Source organism: Macrobrachium rosenbergii, chromosome 54 (genome assembly GCF_040412425.1).
Source record: "Macrobrachium rosenbergii isolate ZJJX-2024 chromosome 54, ASM4041242v1, whole genome shotgun sequence".
Taxonomy (NCBI): Eukaryota; Metazoa; Arthropoda; class Malacostraca; order Decapoda; family Palaemonidae; genus Macrobrachium; species Macrobrachium rosenbergii.
In genome coordinates this window covers 44,566,453-44,592,983 of record NC_089794.1, presented here as the reverse complement: position 1 = coordinate 44,592,983, position 26,531 = coordinate 44,566,453, and the positions used below count along the sequence as shown (strand labels likewise).

The 26,531-nt window shown below is 35.8% G+C and overlaps 1 protein-coding gene across 1 annotated transcript in view; it reads right to left on the bottom strand.

Annotated features, from left to right (window-relative positions):
* LOC136834546 (uncharacterized) overlaps positions 1 to 26,531 on the bottom strand; it is an 87,138-nt gene that overhangs the window by 4,723 nt on the left and 55,884 nt on the right. The window contains exon 4 of the mRNA XM_067097132.1: positions 711 to 846. Coding sequence (XP_066953233.1) covers positions 711 to 846 — 136 coding nt within the window. The remainder of the gene's footprint in view (positions 1 to 710; positions 847 to 26,531) is intronic.

Sequence of the window (26,531 nt, the reverse complement as noted above, 5' to 3'; positions counted from 1 at the left end):
TCTCCCTTGTTTAAGTCATCAGAGGGCCTGTTCCATCAGAAATCTCACCCAACTTATTGTTCCCTTTTCTCGGAAAGTAACATAACCTGTAGTGTTTCTCAAGTATCTTGTATATAGCAGCTACGTTGAGAAGCATTTCTCTTGTTAAGTTAGTTACTAAAATTACCTGCGACAAGTTCAAAGATGGTTATGATGCTCGTAAAGAGTTTGGCATGTAACTTATAGATTACATCAATTACACAATTAGACTGATCCATAATACACGATATTTAGGCAATAAAGGGTAAAAGAATAAATTTCTACCGTATTGGAGTCACATTATTTGTCCTGTGTACTTTGCTTTTCATATCTCCCTGGCAATGTGGGCAGCTTAAAAAAATAAAGCTTATTTTTTACGGATTGTATGCTAGAGAAAGAACTTAATAACGTAATTCTTTAAGTATTTGAGTTCATTGGTAATGGAGAATGACCAGGAGGTGGGCAAACACAGGAAACAATGAAGATAAAACATCTTGTAGAGTTTACAGACCAGAATATTGATGATCAACATGATTGGGCTAAAATGGCTCAAGGCAATGGCAAAGAAGGGCCAGGCTCTCAGGAATTTGATTACGCTGGCCCTAACAGCCACTGTAAGCGAGTCAGGGAAGTCTAGTTGAAGAACAAACTTATCAAAGAAAGAAAAAGGGCCCCTTTCAGTTATTTCTCACCTATAACTTCCATGTCAGTGATTTCCGAGTCCTTCTCAAAGCTTGGGTAATCGGCTAAGACCTCGCATTTGTACTGCCCGGCCGTGTCCTTGGAGACGTTCCTCAGGACGACCACTTCGCGCCCCGACAGATCCACCTGGAAAGAGCAGGCATATAGAGGAGGTTTAATCAATACTACTACTAATAATAGTAATAATAATAACAATAATTTATCATATATAGAGGATAACGTAAGATATTAACCGGAACCACCTATATACTGCAGTATCGGAGGGGTCATGAATACAAGACTTTCAGTTACTGTGCATCCTTCAAACCCTGAATTAGGGATATATTTCTTCTGTATCTCCTTCCTTCTCTTGCATTTGCCCAGAATCAGACACACCACCGTGTTCCATTAAATGAAATTACTGATATCAATTTCTACATACAATTACACTTATTTTTATATTTCCCGTAATTCCTTCCAGTTGACAAAGGTCTGAAGCTCCTTTCCATCTTTTTTTGTAGATGGGATGGAGCAGAGCAAGCTGACTGGCAGACGGAGATTGGGCCGCCAGTGTAAAAGTAAAGGAGAGAAAAAAAACCAAGAGTAGTAGAAGAAAGTCGAAAGGGACAAGCATTGTTGTTCGTTTGATGTCACTAAAACGCTTTTGAGTATTTAGCTAACATACGTGAGGCTTAGAGGAAAAGCCTCTCTCTACACACGCACACACATATACGTGTATATGTATATATATATATATTATATATGTATATATATATATATATATATATATATATATATATATATATATATATATACATGTGTGTGTCTGTGTGTAGAATGTACACACATATAAATATTAAATATATATAATACACACACACACATACATACATACATACATACACACACACACACACACATATATATATATATATATATATATATATATATATATATATATATATATATATATATATATACACATATGTGTGTGTCTGTGTGTAGAATGTACTGTATATACATATAAATATTATATATATGTATGTATGTGTGTATCTCAATGAAATACACAGCACAAGAAGCCTTATGTTATTTGATATGTGTTTTCGACTTTTTTTATCATTAATTTGATGGAAGAGAGTTCTGAAACTCAAAGATGCCTCAGCTCGAATGCAAATTCAGCACCGCCGTTCACGAACCAATCAAAGCACAACAAATTCGTTCCCGACACCAATGAAAATATTAAGTGGAATATCAATAACCAACCAAAATTTAATACTGCCACTATTTCCTACAAATATTCTTTTGAAGTCAGTGGCACACGGATAGATCACTTCCATTGCTTTCTCTCGCTTAGTTATCTGGCTTTCGAATTCTGTAGTCACTTTCTTTTAAAACAAACTATTTTGATAGCTTACTATTTTTTTTAACCAAACTATAATGGTCGCTAACTTTTTAAACCAAGCTATTGTGATAGCTAACTTAGTTTTTAATCTAAACTATTATGATACCTACGTATTTTAAAAATCATACTATTTTGATCGTAAGTTCTTAAGAGTCTGGGGTTAAGGTAGGTAAATCCCATTAGCCATTGCGTTTTAGACAAAGAGGAATATGTACTCCATTGAGAGACTTTTCAATTTATGGTGGAAATACGATATAAAGATGAAAGCCTCGAGAGGCATATATCAAGAGTACTAAAGCCTATATCACCAAACGAAGGAGCGTTTATTCGAGATTAACCCCAGTGAAGTTAGTTGCAATTGCATCAAAAATAACGGAGGGGACGGAAGTTTTTGAAATGGCTTTTCCCTCGTTGCAGATGCGCTCTGTTCCGTTCATCGCAGAGTAAAATGCTCCCGCTCGTTTAGCGCTAAAATCCCTATTTTTGGGGCTAGCGTATTGCATCGCTTGCAAAATATACAGAAACATCGATTCTTTCATTCTCTCTTCTACTCCTAAATCTCGCTTTTGAGAAATGCATTCTAATACAAGAAAATGTTCAAAAAGAGAACTAAGGAAAATAAGATGGGTTTTGTGAAAGCACTCTCAGCTATTATCAAATCAATCGAAAGTATTTTGGAAAAATTATCAGAGAGTAACTTGGCACCTTATAGTTGAGTTGCTTAAGTAAAGGCGAATGATATAAAAACGTTAGTAGTTTTTTAAATACTCCCCAAGAGGTTTATTTTGAATCCCAGGCCTCCTGATTGGTGAAGTTGTTGTAACCATAGTTAACTCTGACATGGACCGATTCCTTGCTCTCAAGACCTAAACACTCTTTTGTTACTTGAAATTTCTAAATATTGTTGCCAAAGTCCATGAAAATTTTTGGTATTTTTCGCGTCTGTTCTGCCTTTTTAAGGATCCATAAGCTCACGTTCACTGTTGCAAGTTTCCTGCACACATTCATCCAAATTTCTGGGTTAACCTAATTTTTAATTCTTTGCTGTCCAGCATTAAAGATTATGACAAAGAAAACAAATATAGAAAGAAATAAAAAGCTGGTCTCCCTAGTCAAGAGATAGAAAGAAAGAAATTTATGATCAAAATTGCCACTTTCAAAGATATGTAGTTTCTCGGGCACATCGTGGGAAGCAAGATAAAGTTGAATGTAAGCATTACTACGCATTAAAGCAGTATGTGTTTGGAAGGCCATCAGTAAGAAGGTGCTCTAGAAACTTGGTTTCAATAGCCTTGGGAGTCAATAGGAAGGCACTCCAGCATTATGGCTTCGAAAAGGCGTCTGAGGAAGGCTTTCCAGCAATGTGGTTTTGGGAAAGCGATAGTTGGAATATCTGATAGGCATTGATAAGAACGTATCCAGTTGCATCGTTCTACTTAGGACTTAGTGGGAAAGTATTCCAGCAGCAATTTTGCTTAGGTGGCAGTAACTCAGGCCTGAGTAAGAGGGTATTCCAACTGTATAGATCAGGCACCTGTGGGAAGGTAATCAGTCAGAAGGTATTCCAGCTGCATTGTTCCACTTACGACTTAGTGGGAAGGTATTCCAGCAGCAGCTTCGCTTACATGGCAGTAGCTCAGGCCTCAGTAAGAGGCTATTATAGCTGTACAGTTTTGCCTAAGTGTCAGAAGCTCAGGCATCAGTAAGAAGGTAATCCAGAAGTACAGTTTTCCCTAGGTGTCAGTAGTTCAGGCATCAGTAAGAAGGTATTCCAGCAGCATCACTCTGCTTAGGTTCCAGTAGGAAGGTACTCCAGTAGTACCGTGTTGCATAGGCGCCAGTAGCTCAGTCATCAAAAAGGCATTTCAGCAATATGGTTTCACTTAGTGATTAGTAGCTCAGGTATCAGTAAGAGGGTATTCCAGCAATCCAGTTTTACCTAGGCGTCAGTAGCTCAGGCATCAGTAAGAAGGTAATCCAGCAGTACAGTTTTTCCTCGGCATCAGTAGTTCAGGTATCAGAAATACATTCCAGCAATATGGCTTTGCATGGGCGTCAGTAGCTCAGGCATCAGTAAGAAGGTATTCCAGCAGCATTGCTCCACTTAGGTTCCAGTAGCAAGGTATTCCACCAGTACCGTGTTGCTTAGGGTTAGTAGTTCAGGCATCAGAAAGACATTTAGTCGATATGCTGTTGACTAGGCGTCAGTAGCTCAGGCATCAGTAAGAAGGTATTCCAGCAGCACTGCTCCACTTAGGCGTCAGTAGGAGGGTATTCCAGTTCCAGCAGTGCTGTTTCTCTTAGGTGTAATAGGAAGGAATCCAGCTGTACGGATTCAATTAGGCGTTAGTAGGAAGGGATTCAAACAGTGCGGTTTTGAGTAGGCGTCAGTAGAAAGGTTGCATGATTTCACTTAGGCGAGTGTAGGAAGGCATTCCAGGCGTGTGGCTCCTGGTAGGCGGTAACTGGAGGCGAGACTTCATTGCGCCACGCATAAACTGATGAGGGTCATACATGATATTTACCTACTACCAGTTATGGACAATACCGTGACGCGCAACGAGATAAGAGGTATTCGTATCTTTCGTAAATAATGGTTTACCTTTCGCTGAAACTTTCATTGATTTTTTCCTGATACGTTTCTCTTTTCCATCAATTCTCCGGAATCTGGAAACGTTCCAAGTTGAAAGCCATTAGAGCAAACTTGTCCCTCGGGAAAGGCGTTTTGCGTTTCCCCGCAACACTGGTGAAAGGACACCGCTTTTTGTCATTCTCGTTTTTCTTCTCTCTCTCTCTCTTTTTTTTTTTTTTTAGCAAGGTTGATTTTTTCGCCTAACAGTGATGTGTGGTGTGAAATGAGGAAGTTATGAGTCTCCAAAAGGATCAATGAAAAAAACAATCGATAAGAATGACTCAAAATCTGTAATTAGTAACTGAGTAGGTGATGAGATAATCAACCTTTGTTAAAATATTAGGGTTTGCATTACTGAGGAAAAGGAAATTAATCTTCGTCATGCTCACTTGATAAAATTCATCAAATCTTAAGGTGTCATGATGAATCTCCAGTCTTTCCCTTGGCTGTGGTACGATTAGCAGAACACCTCTTGTTCATATGTATTAATTATGTAATTTCATATGTATTATTAGTTACTTTGTTTAAATCAAATCACTTGCTTATCAATTAGGAAAGGAAAAATAACGGAAATTCGTAGAGAAAAACATGGATAATTAGCGAATAAGTGTTCAACATTATTATTATTACCTTCAAAGAAAATAATTACAGTCTCAGCCGCAGTCGACTTTTGATTCATCTTTCCCATTTTTCTTCTTCTCTCTTTCTTTTAGATGCGTGCATCGCTCTTCAAGTTTCCAATATTCACTGAGGAAATATTCTAATTCTTTCTGGTACTCCTATCACCTTATTAAGTTTCCCCTACCTTAACACATAACCCCTCCCCCTCCCCCAACCCCTAGCCTAATCACTACATTTCCGTTCTCGCTTTCTGAGAAAAACCCTCGACCAGGTCATGTGTCATATCATGGCCATATTTTCACTTTCATATCATTAACTTTACTAATTTTACTCATGACCATATTTTCATTTTCACCCCATTAATTTTAATAATTTTGCTCATGACCATATTTTCATTTTCACATCATTAATTTTAATAATTTTGCTCATGACCATATTTTCACTTTCATACCATTAATTTTACTAATTTTACTCATGACCATATTTTCACTTTCATGCCATTAATTTTACTAATTTTATTCATGGCCATATTTTAATTTTCATGCCATTAATTTTACTCATTTTGCTCATGACCATATTTTCACTTTCACACAGTTAATTTTACTAGTTTTACTCATGGCCATATTTTCACTTTCATATCATTAATTTTACTAATTTCATGAACATTTTTTCATTTTCATATCATTAATTTAATTTTCTTATGCCATTAATTTTACTCATGACCATATTTTAATTTTCATGCCATCAAATTTACTAATTTTACTCATGACCGTATTTTCACTTTCATACCATTAATTTTACTCATTTTACTCATGACCATATTTTCACTTTCATACCATTAATTTTACTCATTTTATTCATGGCCATATTTTCACTTCCATACCATTAATTTTACTAATTATACTCATGACCATATTTTCACTTTCACAGAATAATTTTATTAATTTTACACATGACCAAATTTTCATTTTCACACCATTAATTTCACTAATTTTACTCATGACCATATTTTCACTTTCACAGAACAATTTTACTAATTTTACGTATGAATATATTTGATATTCACCCCATTAATTTCAGTAATTTTACTCATGACCATATTTTCACTTTCACAGAATAATTTTACTAATTTTACGCATGGCCAAATTTTCACTTTCATGCCATTAATTTTACTGTTTTTACTCATGACCATAATTTCATTTTCACCCCATTAATTTTACTAATTTTACTCATGACCATATTTTCACTTTCATACCATTAATTTTACTAATTTTACTCATGACCATATTTTCATTTCCATACCATTAATTTTACTAATTTTACTCATGACCATATTTTGATTTTCATACCATTAATTATACTAATTTTACTCCTGACCAGATTTTCACTTTCATACCATTAATTTTACTCATTTTATTCATGGCCATATTTTCACTTGCATACCATTAATTTTACTCATTTTATTCATGGCCATATTTTCACTTTCATACCATTAATTTTACTCATTTTATTCATGGCCATATTTTCACTTTCATACCATTAATTTTACTCATTTTATTCATGGCCATATTTTCACTTTCATACCATTAATTTTACTAATTGTACTCATGACCATATTTTCATTTTCATACCATTAATTTTACTCATGACCGTATTTTCATTTTCATACCATTAATTTTACTCATGACCATATTTTCACTTTCATACCATTACTTTTACTAATTTTATACATGACCATATTCTCATTATTACAATATTAATTTCACTCATGACCATATTGTCACTTTCATACCATTAATTTTACTAATTTTACTCATAAACATATTTTCATTTTAATACCATGAACTTTACTAATTTTACTCATGACCATATTTTCACTTTCACGCCATTAATTTTACTAATTTTTCTTATGTCCATATTTTCATTTCATACCATTAATTTTACTAATTTTACTAATGCCCATATTTTCACTTTCATAACATGAATTTCATGAATTTTACTAATGACCATATTTTCACTTTCATACCATTAGTTTTACTAATTTTACTCATGACCGTATTTTCATTTTCACACCATTAATTTTACTCATGGTCATATTTTCACTTTCAAACCATTAATTTTACCAATTTTGCTCATGAACTTATTTTCACTTTTACACCATTTTAATTTTACTAATTTTATCCATGACCATATTTTGATTTACACACCATTAATTTTACTCATGACCATATTATCACTTTCATATAATTAATTTTACCAATTTTGCGCATGAGGTTATTTTCAATTTTACCCCATTTTAATTTTACTAATTCTATTTATGACGTATTTTAATATTCACACCATTAATTTTTACCAATTTTACTCATGGCCGTATTTTCACTTTTCATACCATTTTTCTAATTTTACTCATGACCATATTTTCACTTTCATAACATTATTTTTATGTATTTTATTCATGGCCATATTTTAATTTTCATACCACTAATTTTACTAACTTTACTCATGACCATATTTTCACTTTCATACCATTAATTTTACTAATTTTACTCATGATCGTATTTTCATTTTAATACCATTAATTTTACTAATTTTACTCAAGACCATATTTTCACTTTCATACCATTAATTTTACTCATTTTACTCATGACCATATTTTCACTTTCATACCATTAATTTTACTAATTTAACTGTTGACCATATTTTTAATTTTCACCCCATTAATTTTACTAATTTTACTCATGACCATATTTTCATTTTCATACCATTAATTTTACTAATTTTGCTCATGACCATATTTTCACTTAATTTTACTGACTACTCATGACCATGTTTTCACTTTCATACCATTAATTTTACTAAATTTAGTCATAACCATATTTTCATTTTTATACTATTAATTTTACTAATTTTACTCATGACCATATTTTCACTTTCATGCCATTAATTTTACTAATTTTACTCATGACCAGATTTTCATGACTACAATAATTTTACTAATTTTACTCATGACCATATTTTCGTTTTCACACCATTAGTTTTAATCATGACCATATTTTCACTTTCATATCATTAATTTTACCAATTTTGCTCCTGAGCTTATTTTCACTTTTACACCATTTTAATTTTACTAATTTTACTCATGACCATCTTTTCTCTTTCATACCATTAATTTTACTAATTTTATTCATGACCATATTTTCACTTTCATACCATCAATTTTACTCATTTTACTTATGTCCATATTTTCACTTTCATACCATTAATTTTATAATTTTACTCATGACCCTATTTTCACTTTCACACAATTAATTTTACTAATTTTACTCATGACTATATTTTCACTTTCATACCATTAATTTTACCCATCACCAGATTTTCACTTTCACGCCATTAATTTTACTAATTTTACTCATGACCATATTTTCTCTTTCGCACTATTGTTTTTTATTTATTATTTATTTAAATCATGACCATTTTTTTTTTACTTCAAATCATTGAATTATACAAACTGCTATGAACATGAGCCCTTTCTGGCATTAAGCCAGCTTAGTCATAAACAAAAACATGTCACAGTATCAGTAGGAGATAAAAAAGTACACTAGAAAGAATTAGTATAAGTTACCCAACGAAATTTTGTAACTTAAGATATATCATAATATTTTGAAGGAAAGGAAATGATAAAGAAAAGACATATTAAATGTCGAAAGCCACTGAAACAGCAGTCATCTTCAACACTACAGTATAAGAGAGGTTTGTCGCTGAATTATTATTATTATTATTATTATTATTATTATTATTATTATTATTATTATTATTATTATTATACAATGTGGTATAGTATGGTTGTTTGGCGAGATCATTATTCCCTTTTTAGTTTTCTGTAAAAGAAAACTATTGTTCCGGCTTTGTCTGTCCGTCCGCCCTCAGACCTTAAAAACTACTGAGGCTAGGGGGCTGCAAATTTGTATGTTGATCATCCACCCTCCAGTCATCAAACATACCAAATTGCAGCCCTCTAGCCGCAGTAGTTTTTATTTGATTTAAGGTTAAAGTTAGCCGTAATCGTACTTCTGGCAGCGCTCCAGGTACCAACAACATAGGCCACCACCGGAACGTGGCTGATTTTCGTGGGCCGCGGCTAAGAGTTTTGTGGGCCGTGGCTTAGGCCACCATCTGACAGAAAACTCAATTGCCCCGAAGAAACTTCGGAGCATTTATTACTTGTTTGTTGTTGGTCTGACCTGTTCTCAAGGACACTTATCAGAATTTAATATTTGTTTTTCTTTTCAAAACTATAATAGTATCTGGTCTTCCAGATTCAACGCTGTGTCAAAGGTATTATCTCGGGTATTTTTAACATTGGCTTTTTTTTCAAGGTCATTTGTAATTAAAAGTTTAATATTCTATTATCCTACCTATTGGGTAGGTGTATTGGGGATATCTGGGTATTTACCTCAAATCATTCTCTTTACCTTAACTTATTTTTTTCGGTCGCAGGTCAATCTAAAGACCCATATTTTATTTTACCATATTCGATTTTACTGCATTTTAATGAAGCTTGGCAAGTGGGTATAATGGGATTTGGTGATTATTTTGCCTTAATATTTTTATGGCCCAAGTTTCCTGTCGACTGGTATGTATTAGCTGACCTGTCTGTCCACCTGTCTGTTTGTTCATCTTTATGTCTGTCTGTCCATCTACTGTCTATGTCCTTCTGTCTTTTAAAATCAAAGGTTTTTATTATTGGCTATAACTACTGAATTATTCAAGATAGAGACTTTTGTTATACATACTTCGCTAGGGAATTGAGCTGATGTACGGCGTGAGGACAAGGTCAAGGTCATTGTCACTCCTGAAGGTCAAAGGTCGAATTGGGTCCATTTACTTAATGTATTTTTCAAGTCACAGCAATTCAGAAATCAATATTTTATTTTTCTCTCACTGATAACTTTTTGAAAATTATTTATTTACAGTAATATATAAAAGTACTGAGTAGCTTAAACAAAATAAAGAGAAACACTAAACAATTTTTAGTATAAAAATTGTATTTTCATTTTTAGGCTTGAGAATGTTATGAAAGAACAACGAAAGTATATGTTTAGGTAACCAAATCTTAACCTAGACATTTCATCATTTCCCCTGTTTTAACTCTTAATTGTTCAGTGTTTCTCATTACTTGGTTTAATCTACTCAGTACCTTATACTTTTTTGTAAATAACTTTTTGAGATGTTATAAATATCATTTGTTTCAAGTTCTTTACTCTGTGTGTCCGCTAATAATGACTGTATCTTTTTTCCTGGGAAAATTGTAATCTTTCTTAATTTGATAAAATCTGGTAAACAGTTACCATTAGATTTGGTTCATATTTGCCCCAATATCTTTCACCTTGAGCTATTTTCAAGGATACAGGTCAGGCTGAAGGTCAGAATGATGTAATTTTATCATTTTCCCTTATTTCGATGAAACTTGGTAGGTAGGTACTATGTGGAGGGGTAATTATTTCCCTCGGTACTTTTTCACCTTGACCAAATTTTCAAAGTGACGGGTAAAATTATAAGCCAATTTTTTGGCATTAAAGATCTCAGAAACTATGACAGAGGTCTTTATTCTTCAGAGTTTAAGGCAGAACAAGTAATAATTGTGTTCTTGGGGAGAACTGGCTGATTTGGAAATGGGGACGGACGTTTTTTCTATCCAAATCTGCTACAAACCTTTTATCATTATTTCGGCAAAATTGGGAATGTTAATCAAATATTATACAAAATGAGTAAGCATTTTCATGGACCAAGTTTAAATGGTCTTGAACTTGCTCATATATAAAAGTCCTTCCGGGGAGGAAGACGAAGAATAAATAACAAATAAATAAAGATCGGTTAAAAAACTTAGTTACTAAGAAAAGCAGCAAAACATGGAGAAATTTATTTGAAAGTGAAAATCTCTGACGAAAATGAGGAATGTAGTGACTGTAATCTTGTATTATTATTATTATTATTATTATTATTATTATTATTATTATTATTATTATTATTATTAATTAGGTTATCGAAGCAACCAAGTAAACCGCCCACCCCCAACTATCAAAGGGCTCTCCCAATTTTGTTCTTAAACTGAAGATTGAAACTTTTGCAAGGTAAAGTTAAAGAAGTTGGACAGCTAAGTGGGATGAGGCCAAAGGTAACGATAGGAAAAATGAAAGGCAGAAAACAATTCGTTTCAGAAAATTACCTATAGACTGAACAATATTACCGAAATGCTAAGTCCGAGTAAGTAAGAAGGAATTTTCTTCCGTACATTAATCGTAAATCCTGAGCTTTTATAGTTCGCCTGATATTCTATTTGGGATGCTGTTGTCTCAACTGATTACGCTCTACTTGATTATCTTCTACATTTTTCCTGTTTTCCAGCAAACATTCCAAATTGTTCATAAGCTCCTGGAAAATATTTGTCCCATGTCGCGGGGCAAAAATGAATGAGACTTCTACCAAACTTTCTCTTTTTCTTCCCATCTTTATGAAGTGTTGACATTTTCCCATTACTTCCGAAGTTTTCAACTTGGGATGAAAAGAGTCCCTAAAGTTGCTGCGTCAACATTTACAAAAAATGAACTTGCTACCCGAAATGTCTTACGGAAAATCCGCCTTGATTTCTGCCACGAAGAATATTGGTTACGCAGATCAGCGAAGTAATGGAAAATATTATAACACAGGAAATTCGCTTTACCTGTTTTACATTATGTCGTTTTATGATCTACTTCCCAAAGTTAAGACGAAAAAAATTGAGGCGATGAAGAAGAGGAAGAAGAAGAAGAAGAAGAGGATGAAGAAGAGGAAAAAAGATAGTGGGTCCCTTGTTCTAGATACAGCCATTTCAGGTCTGAAGACATAATGAATTTTCTTAGAGGTCCCTCGAATATTACCCCGAAGGGCGGTTTTAGTATGCAGTTCGGGCCAAGACGATGTTAAGCTGCGGAATGTCAAGCGGTTGGCCTAATTACCTTAATAACTTGAACGAGGGTCCTTGCTTGGGGTATCGCCGGAGGCTTCATTAAATGGCTCTCTCTCTCTCTCTCTCTCTCTCTCTCTCTCTCTCTCTCTCTCTCTCTCTCTCTCTCTCATATTGTCCTTTGAAGTTTTACATTACTTCTGACTTTTGATATTAAATCTGCGAGTTTTCCATCGCATCATGAATGGTACTAAGGCTGATCACACAGCTTGACACTTAAATTCACGTCTCCAGTTTTATTTGTCGAGTTAAATCTTGCTGAGGGAAATGGATATGAGAAAACCGGTTCCCAGTGGTTGAGATTTGGATACATACCTTGCAAGACTTTTGAAGATGTAGCTTAAAAAGTCTTGTAAGGTATGTACCCAGATGAACTGGTTAATGGTTCTTTGGCTTATTCCATTAGAATGTATGTACTTTAAGAAACATTAATGCTATGCACATGAATAGATTTTTCAATGTATAGCTATGGGTAAGACGAGAGATCATGAAGCTTTGATGCTGAAACACTCGAAGTCAGAAGCTTCAGTGGATGTTAACTTCACCTGACCCGCGTGAGACATGTTCGATCCCACAATGGAGAAACACCTTAACGCTCATTTTGTTAAAATCTATTGTATCCCTTCTAATCTTAGCGGCGGATCATGTACCCGGTGGTTAGTCGACGGTGATTGTTCGCAGCTAGTGCAGAGAAGGGCATGGGCCTAGCAATCTCATCCCAGTACTAGCTGAGACCCGGTTATTAAAAAGAGCCAGATTTGTAAGTCTCAGTCAGCTGAGATCAATCAATTACCTGAGAATTAAACCGAGCTTTTCCCCGTGTCGATGACCAGTGATGATGTAACGCCATTTCATAACAGTAAATAAATGAAGTCACAAGTAAACGAGCCACGTCTGTGACTTCCAAGGACCTGGTTCTATTCTATCTCATTTCACCTAAGATATACCCCTGGGAGCTCTCGGTGCTGACAAAAGCCCGCGCATTTATCACTTCTTTTTTAATATTTCGTTCCATTAGCGAACTCGGGAAGGGGCTATTAATAATTCACTACTACTAATATCCTCACTTTTACGACTTACTTAAATTCAGGTAATTCAGTGGACTTCTCGCATTTCCGTGACATGAAAAGGCGATCTGCGATTTCGTCGGAAGATTAAGATTTGCCGAAAATGTTTCATCGCGCGAATGCACGAGTCCACCTGCGCCTATTTTCAGAATATTTGTGTTTGTTTAATTTTTTTTTTTTTGCCCAATTTTGTGTATATTTGGACTCATTTGACATTTTTTTCTGCTACGTTTGTATTCGGTTCTGTTTTCTCGTGTTTGAAACATATTTTTTATGCTTGTCAAACAACAGGTTGCCTAATATTAAGTTTAGCATGATCTCAAGATTAAGAGAATCTTAAACTTCTATTTTCTGTACTGAAAAAGATCACATCGCTAATTTCGTCAATATTCTTCATCACAGTTGATTACAAGTAAGTAAATTCTTATTGGTATCGCAAGATTTGAATCCGATTCCGAACAGAACGTAAATATGTGAGTATAAACTTGAAATTAGTTACCGGAATGAATGACGCGAATTCCCTTTCAATTTTGCAACGGAATAATGTTGCAATATAGGAATGCACCCGAGAAGGCTCGGAAAATACTGCTCTAGATAAATTGGCTGTGAAAATTGAACCGTGGGGAAAATATGATCCAGACACCTTTAAGATTCATGGAGAAGGGGGATTAGGGGTCCCGAATCAGGTTCCGAAACATTTTGAATCGAGGAATGAACCACTGGAGGAATTTCCTGGCTCGGCTTAGACTTGAGAACGGATCACATGGCATTTGTGTGTGAAAAGAAAAGGAGAGACTCTGCAAGGAACTCTCCGGTGCAGATGAAGAATCTTTTTTAAATTGTTAAAAAAGGCGTGAAAGGAATATTTGTTGAGAAGGCAGACAGAACTTAACACAAGAAAAATGGGTCATGGAAGGAAGTTTTAGCGCCTCGTGGAAAGAACGCTGAGAGATTTTGTAGATGAATTTTTGAAAATCACTATGATAAGGTTTAGGAGCTAGCAGATTTACAGAGAGAGAGAGAGAGAGAGAGAGAGAGAGAGAGAGAGAGAGAGAGAGAGAGAGAGAAGAAGAAGAAGAAGAAGAAGAAGAAGAAGAAAGAAGAAGAAGAAGAAGAAGAAGAAGAAGGAGAGGAAGGAGAAGCAAGTGCTGTAAGTCTATTCATAGTCCCAAAATTTTTAGAGAATCCTTGGAAGAAGTTGGCGCTAGTAACTTGAAACTTTTAAAGGTTTTAAAAGAAGTTTCCCTTTTTTTTCAGAGATTCCTGCTCCTTCGCCTTTAATAAAAGCCACTTTTATGCATGGCTTTCCAAAAGGCTTTTTTTTTCATGCTTCGTGTATCAAGTTGAAAAATCCTTTTCCTTTACTCTTCAGTTAATCTACTTCGAATAACATTCCTTTCATGAACATCACAACACATTGAATGAACATTGACAAAGATCTGAAGAATTATGAAGACAGCGATGCTTTTTATTGGTGGTATTTTTATTAAGTATGTTTTCATCTAATGCTCGTTTCACTGACGCTACAGTCTTCTTGCTAAGTAATGGGGTATCCGTAAGCATCGATAAAAGGTTGGGGGGTGGGCGGGCGCTCCTGCGGTATCTGGGTCATTTTGGAGCTGCATTTACTTGAGATGTTTCGCCACATATCTACTATTGTTTATAAACCTTGTGTAGGGCATAGCCTTAGTATCATATGCACACCTTCCATTATCTACGTTGATTAAGGATGTACGCAGCAACTTATTTATGATTATTATTATTACTTATTAGTATTATTATCAAAATTATCATCATTTATTATTTTCGTATTCCTTATTATTAGCGTATTGTCAGTTACGTGTTTCATTGAGTCAAATTTCACTTCTGTCTGTCACTTTCTCTCGTTTTCTTAGATTTCGCAAAACAGACATTCTTTCACTCAGGGGCATTTTAGCAGAGTAAATGAGTTTTTCGTTTATTCTTACAGAATCTGCATATCAGGATAACAAAACACAATGACCTCAGTATCTTAATGAAGTGACAGAGCTGCCTCCTGAAAGAAGTTAAGTATATCTTAGTTTAACCAGCTGATTAACAGCTGTCCTAGGGCTGGCCGGAAGGATTAGATTTATTTTACGTGGCTAAGAACCAACTGGTTACCTAGCAACCGGACCTACAGCTTATTGTGGAATACGAACCACATTATGACGAGCAATGAATTTCTATCGCCAGAAATAAATTCCTCTAATTCTTCACCGGCCGGTCGGAGAATCGAACGCTGGGCCAACAGCATGCTAGCCGAGAGCTCTACCCACCCCTCCAATGAAGAACTTGCCTCCTGAAAGGTGGCAGATGACAGGAACGGGGGAAAAACGAAGGAAAAACTCAGCCTTGTGAGAAAAGGGGAAGATTGTTGATTTACACTCATAATGTGAGAAGGGGTTAACTGGCAGGAGTTACAAGACTATCTAAAAGGGATGATTTTTCTCGCTGTTCAACAGAACGTCGTCGGGATACTTGTGCTGAAGAGAGGAAAATTCTTAGAAAAAAAAATAGGTCAGGATGACGTCACTGATGTAATCTTCTCCTGAAAGAAAACAAAAGACGATGCGTCTAAATGTGGAAACAATCTTAAAAGATGGATAAGACTGATGTATCTCCTATCAACTTAGATGACGCTGGAACAAAACCCCTGATCTTTTCAGTCATGTTTACTGTCTTGTGATCACTCCAAAATATCTTTGAAGTGATTTGGACACCAAAATGTTGATGAGATTTTTCTTTGATGCCAATTTTTTTTTTATTCAGTAGATGAAACCTATTCACATGGAAGAAGCCCCCAGAGCCATTGACTTGAAATTCAAGCTTTCAAAGAATTTTGGTTTCAACCTCCCATCGCAGACTCAACACCGCGGCAGTAACTGGTCGCGTTGCAGAGCCAGTGATTTTTCATCGCCCTGGGGGAGGCGGGAACTCATGACATCTGAGTGGCATACCAAGACACTAACCACTGTACCAACGACCAATAATCTGAAGATCGGATAGGGGAACAAATGATTTGAAGTTAGATGAATTCCAAGACCCTATTCAGTTGTACGGTCAAGATCTGAGGTGACAGATCCAGATGGAGAAATTTGAGATTGAGTGGAAATGACGAAGGAGGATGTATCTAAACAAGGCTTTATTTGATTGGCTGATTGATTTTTGTGAATCCGTTGATTTACTTTAACCATTTATTTACTTTATTTATTCCTTTCAATTATTCACTTTACACATTGGATTAAAAAATAGGTAAAAATTAAAGGAATGATCGATATCACTGGATACTGGGAAGAACGTTTCCAGCAACGAATACAGAATACAGAATATAACGGTTGGTAAAAACCTGAAAGTGAGTTCATACAGACAAAGAAAAAAGCCATAAACCGGTGCTTAAAATATAAAGTATGTGTAAATTACATAGAATATCGCTTAACTAAAATACATTCATTATTTCTGGGCCAAAAATTTAGGAAATGCAAAACTGAGATGTGAGGCATTTTGTGGAATTGATGCCAGCTTTTCAAGCACATTGTTTACACAAATGCGCTACATTCATATATGTTGTCGTTGTATAGTCATTTCGGCAGATTATTCAAGGAGAGCAAATAAGCACAGCGTCCAGGAAGACTGCTAACCACAGACTGTAGGGTGGAATTAAGCTCACTCCTACACTGATACAAATTTATCCGATTCGTAACACGTAGTCCCATGTTGATGTTAAATGTATTAATTTCCTGCTTAGAGTGAATGGTGCTATGTTGATATTCCTTTTATTTTCTATTCTGCAGTGAAGGATCCTATTTCAATATTTTTGTTACGTTCTGGTCTTTAATGCATAGCCCTATGTTAATATATTTTCTTTACTCGCCATCCATTATCGGAAGCTCTTATTTTGACATTTTTATTACTCTCTGTTCCATAGGGAATGATCTTATGTCAACAGCTTTATTACATTCCATTCCGTAATGAATGGTCTCATTTAGATATACTCTCCGATCTGTAGTGAATGGTTGGCTAGTGGAAATTCTCTTACTTCCCTTTTTGTTAGTGAATGGTTTTATGTTGATATCTTTATTACTCTCTGGTCCTTAGTGAAGGTCCTGCTCTGAATTTCTGTTATTTTCAGGTTTGTAGTGAAAGGTCTCTACCTTGGCAATATTTATTACTTTCCAGTCTATAATGAATGGTTCTGTGATTATAATCTTACTATTTTTTAGTTCGTAATGAACGGCCTATTTTGATATTTTAATATTTTCCAGTTCATGGTGAATAGACGTATGCTGAATTTTTTTTATTAGTTTTTGATCCGAAGTGAATGGTCCTGTTTTGGGATTTTTATTATATTCCGGTCCATTGTGAATGTCCTATGTTTATATTTTTAGTTATGAATTATTTCTGATTCAAGGTAATGTGTTGCAAATAACTGAGTAGTCTTCGAAGTCCTTCATAAAACCATTTCGGTCGTGAACCATATCAACAAATCTGGTACCTGACCCGCCCGGGTTGAATAATAGGTTTTTTCGTTCAGCCACTCCGACATAAACACACACACACACACACACACACATATATATATATATGTATGTATATATATATATATATATATATATATATATATATATATATATATATATATACATATATATATATATATATATATATATATATATATATATATATATATATATACTGTATATATATATATATATATATATATATATATATATATATATATATATATATATTATGGCAATTTTATCACTAATTCACATTTGAATTTTTATGCTCTTGAATAATCAGAGAAAAATAATCTTTAATGCTGGGTATAATAACCAAAGCGAATTATGTACGGCAAGTGCATGTTACCTGGCCAGGATTCGAAACTATGCCTTTGGAATTTGATACAAAAGTAGACAGTCTGCTTGTCTGCTCTGCTACCAAGAGAGACAGAAGATGATCTCGTCTCTGCTTGACATATTCTTGTCGAGTTCAGGTTCTATAAATAGAATCAAAATCAACCTATCGCCACCATGGCAGCTAAGTACTATGCTACGCATTTATACACACACACATATATACAGTATATATGTATACGTATATGTATATATATACTGTATATACATTTATATATATATAAATGTATATACAGTATACATATACATATATATATATAATATATATATATATATATATATATATATATATATATATATATATATATATATGTGTGTGTGTGTGTGTGTGTGTGTGTGTGTTATAAGCATTTGCGTGTCTGTGTACAAAATTGTCTTTGCTTCTTTTAGTGCTTGTGCAAACGTGTCTGTCAACTGAAAACATAATTCCCTAGAGAATGATTTTATGAAAATTATTCCAGCAATAACATTACGAAAAGAAATAAGTCGGTGCAATTAGCAAAGAGCCGTAAAGTTGACATAACTTAATAATAAAGATAAAAGACAATTTGGTAAATCTTACCCAACGTTTGAGAAACTCATTAAGGGAACATTCATTAAATATTAAGACGGATCGCCTCACGCACGGTGCGCCGGGATATTTGTTTATTTGCTTTTGTAATGAAAGATCTTCTTCTTCTTCACCGCGGCATGTCGACCTTGGCTCTGACTGAGAGAGACCTCTTTCCGTCAGGTGAGCGGAAAGATGAATATCATTATCAAACGACATCCAATCTCCATCCCCAGTGGCAGTCATGTCGGACGGTTTATTTGTAATTCATTCTCGGTTCTTCAGTGCCCTTTGCTCTTCAGCCGCGTGCATGAAAATTGCAAATAGTAATTTTTTTTTCTTTAATGGAGACTCGATTCCAGTATCTCCACGAAAGAAGCAGCAATTTCAAAGGGGTTTTCTTTTCTATTTAAAGTACATTAGGTGTCTAATCTTGTGTCATGCCATAGTAACAGTTACCGCAGTGACGTTGTTTTACAATAAGGAAATATGAATATGCTTAAATGATAAATATGAAAAATATCACGTTAAAAATGATTAATTGCTCTTCCAGTTCAGGAGCTGTTCTGTAAGCAGTTCAGTTTGAGCAAAAATAGAAGGACCATTTTTCTTTTTTCAACCTTAATGGAGCCGAGGATATTGGCCCTTTCCTATTACTACTTTTTTCTTCTACACAGCCCGAGAGGCAGTCACTTATCTCTCGATTTTTTTTATGGCCTTTTGTACTTTTATGTTAGTGACAAGAATGCTGCTGCGTAGCGGAAAATGATATCTTTCTCATCATGGGACTCATATGGATATGGCATTCTCAAGTCTTTTCACAACTGTTGCTTATTCTATCAGTTCCCTGCTCAGTATTCAACTTTCTGCCTGAAATTGATCTCTTATATCATTCTCTTCGCGTACTTTAGCTCTGCCTTTTATCAACATTATTCAAATTCTTTATGCGCACATACTGTCATGAGACCAACAGAAAAACTGAGTCTACAGACCAACTTCGACAGAAAGAAACAGACATTTGTAAAAAGGGAAAAATAGACCACAGCTGATGTGGTTAAGATTGTTAACATCCAAATTAGCAACATGAAAGTAAATGAATGTAAATTACAACAAGAAGTTAAAAAGATGTTCCATGTAAAGTTTCGAATAGGAGCATGAAGCTTTAAAGTACGAAAAAGATGTTTAAATCAGGTAGTTCCACGAATTTAAAACAATGAGAACAAAAGCTTTAAGAAACTGGACAGAGTGAAACCTCGTATACTGAACGTAATTAGGACGCTGATGCTTAGGTGCTAGAAATGACAATGGAAATTTTCTCCTTGAACGAAGCTTACGAAATTGGGTAAACAAGAATCCGTCCGAAGGTCTGAAAAAAAAGTTATCATCATCACCGTGACCAACTTTCCCTGAAGATGAGAACTTTGGCTTGCTATTGGCAGCCACGCAGAAGAACAAACTAACAGAATAAATATCCGAAGTTACGTTTTTATAAGTAGCGCCATTTCAGTGGATATTAGAGATCTTGGAAACAATAAATGTTTTGCATGTAGCATTAGATAGTACATATTTGAAATACTACTACAAGGAATATTTGATGCTAAAGTTAGGTGCATGTATAGATAATTACTTAATTTCATAAGTATAATGTTATCAACAGAGAACAACTTTTAGAGTGGATTTAGTTTTACTAAACAATTCACGTGGTTCATTGGCCATGTCACTGACAAATCTTCGTGAAATCTCTTTTACCTTTTGCATCTATATTATTTCACAACCTAACGTTCCTCAAACGAAAGGTTAAGGAAATTTAGTTAATGAGTGTTGACTAATTTTAAAACAAAACGGTCTCAAAAGACACTTCCAAAACACCGGATTCACGTTTATAGCCAAAACAGTATTCAGATTAACAATCTTTTGTAGGAAAACTTTCAGTTACTGGACAAAACGAAAGCATCAAGTTCTCCACTGGTTCTCCCATGTTTATTCTGTCAAAGTCCTCAGCTAAGATGCTGTTTCACTTATGTGCATTTAGTCATAGTCCTTCTTTGCCCATTTCACCTTGTTCGCAAGTTCACAGATATTCATAACAGTGATAAAATCAATGCAACCTGTTTTCGGTCATTTGTCCTTCCTTTAATAGAATGCTGTTCTCCGGTGTGGATGTCTGCTTCTGCCAGAGATTTATCTCTTTTAGATAAAGTGGTTCGTGGTGGTAGCTTTCTGTTTCCTAACCTTAGCAGTTATGACTTGGCCCATCGACGAATGGTCTCTTGTTTGTCACTTTTTCATAAGTCATAATTTAATAGAGATCTTTCACATTCACAGTTGATCCAGATCCCCTTTTCCTGCCGAGAACAACCAGATTTGCTGAATAGCAGCACCAATATGCAGTAAATGTGCCTGTCAAACTTCTCAGTTCCAGAAGTCCTTTATTCTTCACACCGTTGGACAGTGGAACAGTCTCCCTGATGACGATGTGCAATTGGAATTTCAAAAGTTCAAGCAAGCTGCAAAGTTATAATACCCCAGTACATTTCTCCTTGTATTCTATCAATTTACTTACATTTTTTTGTCTGTTTATTTATTAATCTGTTAATGTATTTTTTCTCTCCTAATAACTAATCTCTTCTTTCTGCATTTCCTATTGCCTTCTGTCACTTCTTTCTAATGAACACCATATTCTTTGGAAGCTTGAATTTCAAGTCAATGACCCCTGTGGGCTTGTTCCATATGGATAGGATTCATGTTCTGATAAATAATAATAGTAGTGATGATAATAATAATATTAATAATAATAATAACATTTACATTTGGTCAAAGTCCTAAGCTTCCATGCTGTTTTGCCTATGTACATTCAGTCCAAAACAAGAAGCCCTCTTCTGAAGCCACTTTGTGAATATCAGAAGTTGTACTAACAAGCGAGCGAGTTTAAACAGGAGATAAGTTCACAACTCCTGAAGGGGTAGAAGTAATGTGAGTACTCACTTTGGAGTAATAGGAAGGTTACTGTAAAAATGTGAACCACTTCGTCTCTGTCATCGAAGCAGACTGAACAGCAGAGGGAAACCCACCAAAATCAAATGTTCTTATGATGAAATAAATGGCTTACTTTCAGAACGACATCTCGAAATCAATCTGGGGTAGCATTTAACAATCGTGGTGAAAAGGGTTGTAATGGTATTACCTTCAGATAGGCCCGTTGGTTTTGACTAAGACGGCCTTTGCCCCAGGACTGATCCTTGTTCTAAGGAGGCAAGAGCAAGAGCCCATCTGGGATAACTCCAACTTAATCAAACAGTATACACCAAATAGGCGAGTCGGTTTCTTAAAGAGCTGAAATGTTAAAAGGCCAGATGTGGACCTTTTGACTCGTCAAACCAACAGAGACGCTATTGTCATCAGAGATGTCAAACATTTTCATATTAAATATATACAAGAGTATATTATTCTATGGGCATTCTAGACTTTCTAAAGTAATTCGTTTGTTTGTATTTATTTTGTTCTTTTATTTCGTCCACTCCTTCTTAGCCCGCATTCCGTCGTTCCCCTCATTTCTTCATTTTCCCCATTTCTTCTTCCCCCTCACTTCTTCTTCTCCTTCTTCTCCATTCCTGAGACGCAATTTCCTGCTTTATTCCCTGTCCTCCGTTCCGTGATTCCTATTCCGTAGCCATTATCTTAATTTCACCCTTCCCATTCCTCCCCCAGTGCATCCGCTATCTAATTAAAGACATTTTATCTTGAACTGCATCTTGGCGAATCACGAGGAAAGTCAGATATCGAGAGAGACTTTTCCTGAAGAGATGCTGCATCTTTCTGTGTGTACGTCTATCTGTCTGTATATTATTATGCCTTGACATTGTTAAGGACATTGAAAGATTTTGTCTCTCTCTCTCTCTCTCTCTCTCTCTCTCTCTCTCTCTCTCTCTCTCTCTCAAAATAAGACCGAAAGTAGATTATCCTTCGCAGAACAAATGTCCTGAGTCAATCTTATCTGTTCATCTCAAAATTCTATAGCTATGATTACTCTTTTATATGAGATGCAGATCTCTCTCTCTCTCTCTCTCTCTCTCTCTCTCTCTCTCTCTCTCTCTCTCTCTCTCTCTCTCTCTCATAGATATCAAGGCTGTCTGTATATTATTAAAAAGAAAACATCTTAAATCAATACTGAGATCCAACTTATGTCAACTATCTAGAGGGACAACCAACCGAGACCAAAGTACGGTAGGAAAATCTCATTTTCTTTCTCTCTATTTGAAATTTCAAAGAGAAGTTGCCTCTCTCTCTCTCTCTCTCTCTCTCTCTCTCTCTCTCTCTCTCTCTCTCTCTCTCTCTCTCTCTCTCAAGAAGCCTGATAAATTTCGCGCTCATCTCCTGAAGATGTTATCATCCTCTTTGTCATTCTGTTATCGTCCGAAGCCTCATCGGCGACTCGTACATAATTGCCCCATTGTTGACGCTGGACGGAAGTGACGCAAGGCTTCGCGCGACATTCGCCTTGCAGCCACTAATCGGAGGAATAAAATACCCGTGTAACAGTTGATTAATTAAGAGCTTCATCTAATTAAGGTCGGGGGAAATCCAGAGACAAAGATCTTCCCACGAAATCCTTTTCATGAACGCCGGACAAAGGAAGAAAAGACCGGCACCGGGGGCGTTGCTCTCACGCAAGCAAAGCTTCAGGCGACCAAGTTCCCAGTATGTGTTGGCCCCTGTGTGTGCCTGTGTGCGTGAGTGTGTGTGTGTATGTGTCCACTGTATGTTCGTGTACGTATCGAGTATCGCATGTGTCTGCGTATTGTGTGTTTTGCATGTCTGCGCTTGCATCGAGGGTTGCGTAGCGTCTCCGTATTCCCAGGAGAATCTCGAGTTAAATCGTTGTGGTGGCCGCAGATATTATGACAAAACGACCTAACTGAATTTGTTATACTAAGAAGTTTCCCAGAGGCCTTCACCATCTACTGTCTCTTTCGTCATCGAATCGGCTCGCATGTATTTTTACAAGCTTTTGTAATTTAAAGGGGACATTTACTACTTTAGGTATTTAAATTTTTTTGGTTTCATATATAATAGCTCGATCACAGCGCAAAAAAAAGTTCAAATGAAAAAATGGGGGATTATTTTGATAGATATTTTCCGTCGCATTCGTTAACTACAGTTTTGAAGACATCTAAAGCCACGTCAACTCTTTGAAAAATTTCTCGATGGTAAAACTGTATAACACAGGAGCTAAAAAATATCGAGGTATTTTCGATGCATATCAAGATATAACAGATTTGTTAGAGTATTTGAAGCCATCATCATAATTCTCATTGCCTCCAGCGCAAAGTGGCGCAAAGGGCCCCTCTGAAATTCCGCCACTCAATTGTTTCCCGCGCTTTCTCTTCCACAAATCTCCACTTAGCTCAAGTCTCCCACCTCATAAATCTCATCTGAGTAGGTCTGGATCTTTTATCTCTTTTGGTGCCTTTTCAGTTTGCACATCAGGTATGAAAAACAGTGACGCCCATCGTATGTGAAAATTTAATGAGTGACAGAAATAATTTACTTGCGACTTAAAATGGTTGCCATATAAGATAGGAGAATTACGGTCTTAAGAAGAATAACATAACTTGTTACTAATCTATGAAGACAAGTGAATATAAGTGGATGATCAGACTGATAAAATCAAAATCCAAAATACAAATATTCACGTCAAAAGAGAGAACTTAAACTCGAGGCTGTGAGAGCCCTTGATATAGAGGCTACAGCAAAGTACAGTTTTTGTGAACACGGGCTAAGCTATAATGTCACCAGCTGTCACAAGGCGCTGCATTGTAGTAGAAAAGATGATTCTGCTGCCACGAATAATAACAACAGGAAACAAGGAACAAAAAGTAAGATCATCATCACAAAATGCCTCAGATAAAACTCATAGACTTCAACAGCAGGCTTTTATAGAAGTGGGAAATGAGAATCTTGGCAGTGGTACAGCTTTTGTTTATTAGCACCGTTCATTTCTTATATTTTCTGAATTTTGAGTCACCTCTTTCTTTTGGCATTCAAGTTCCATCAGACGTTGGCAAGAATTTTGTAACTGGTAATAAGTTTTCGTCGTTTTTCCCAAGATTGGATAAATAGGGAGTCAAGGAGAGCATCCGTCCATAAAACATTCTGCCCGACCAATTATGAAATGAGCCGTTTAATGAGTGTTAGAAACACCCGGAAAAGGGTCGTTAAAAACGATGACCCGGCTGCAGATTCCTGAGATGATACTAGTATTGCACCAGCCCCGGTTTTGTTTTTGCCATGCCCCTAGGTTAGGTTAGGTTAGGTTTAGGTTAGGTTAGGTTAGGTTAGGTTAGGTTAGGTTATATCAGTGGGAAATCGTTAATTTGGGTGTGGGAAATATAACGAGAATATTTTCAAGAAAATTCTATGGTTAGTTTTTAAGATAAGGCGTTCCGCTTTGTTCAGGGAAAGATCCAGGCACTCAGTTGCATCTTGGGAAAATGCGACCCTGCTAGACTGAAAAGAAATTTCCGTTGCATGTTACAAATATTTGAAAGAACTTAAAATTTTAGGTGAACTACACGCCATCCTTGTTATTCGATATATCAACTTTATTTTCTAAAAGTCGTTAGACATGATTATGAAAATATGAATCTTAGTGGATTACAGAATATCACAATGGGTTTAACAGCTTAATTAAGAGAAGCAAAAAGTTTGGCCTTGCCATTGTCTTTACTCAAACGAGAATCTGAATTTCCTAAAAATTAAACACAGCAAAATCTCTTTCCTTAATAATTATCACCGAATGATAAACCTGTTCACTGTTTTATTTTTTTTAATTATCGGCTTTTATCTAGGTGCTCAGTTAACAGAGGCGATTACCAGGATGTTGCATAAATATGAGAGAAAGGTTCAAAGGAAAATTGAGATGGCAAAGGACGAAAAAATGAGCGTGAGGAAGGAATCCGAAGTTGACATAAAATTCTCAACCGATATCCTGGAAGTTTCCATCTTGCTTCTGATTGGTCGATGCATTTGAATCATAACCTTTGGTGGGTGGTGAGCAGCATATGCTTCCGCCAATCACGATTAGTTTCTGTGATATCGGCAGCAGATATTTACCGTCATCTCCCTTTCGATAAAAAAAGGCGGACAAAAGTTAAATTTCTGCTATATCAATAAGCAGAAGCGCTTTGTGCTCTTTGTAATGCCCATAAATGTTCTCATCATTTTAACGTCACGTCAGAATGAAATCTGGCAGATGACCTAATGATAAATTTTGCTTTGTCCATTCCATGGCCTTAAGACCTTCAAGCATTGTGATGTTCAGACCACTTGCGTCATTTTGTCAAGAGGAGCAAGAGCCTGTCATGCTGGCGGCCAACATGATAGAATGATAGAACGAAAGAAAAATATCTTAGCTCTAAGTCATTAAAGTCATTCAGTGAATATTGAGTGCTTGTAGGAGAATAGGTACCAGCCCTCGGGCTGGGGAGTTAAACAGTGGACCTTGCGAGACACTGGCCACGACGTGCCATAGGCATTGGGACCTGTCCCCCACTGGCTGTCGGCCTAAGAAACAGATCAGCGCCTACTCTATGAGCCTACAGAGGCCCAGGAGGACTT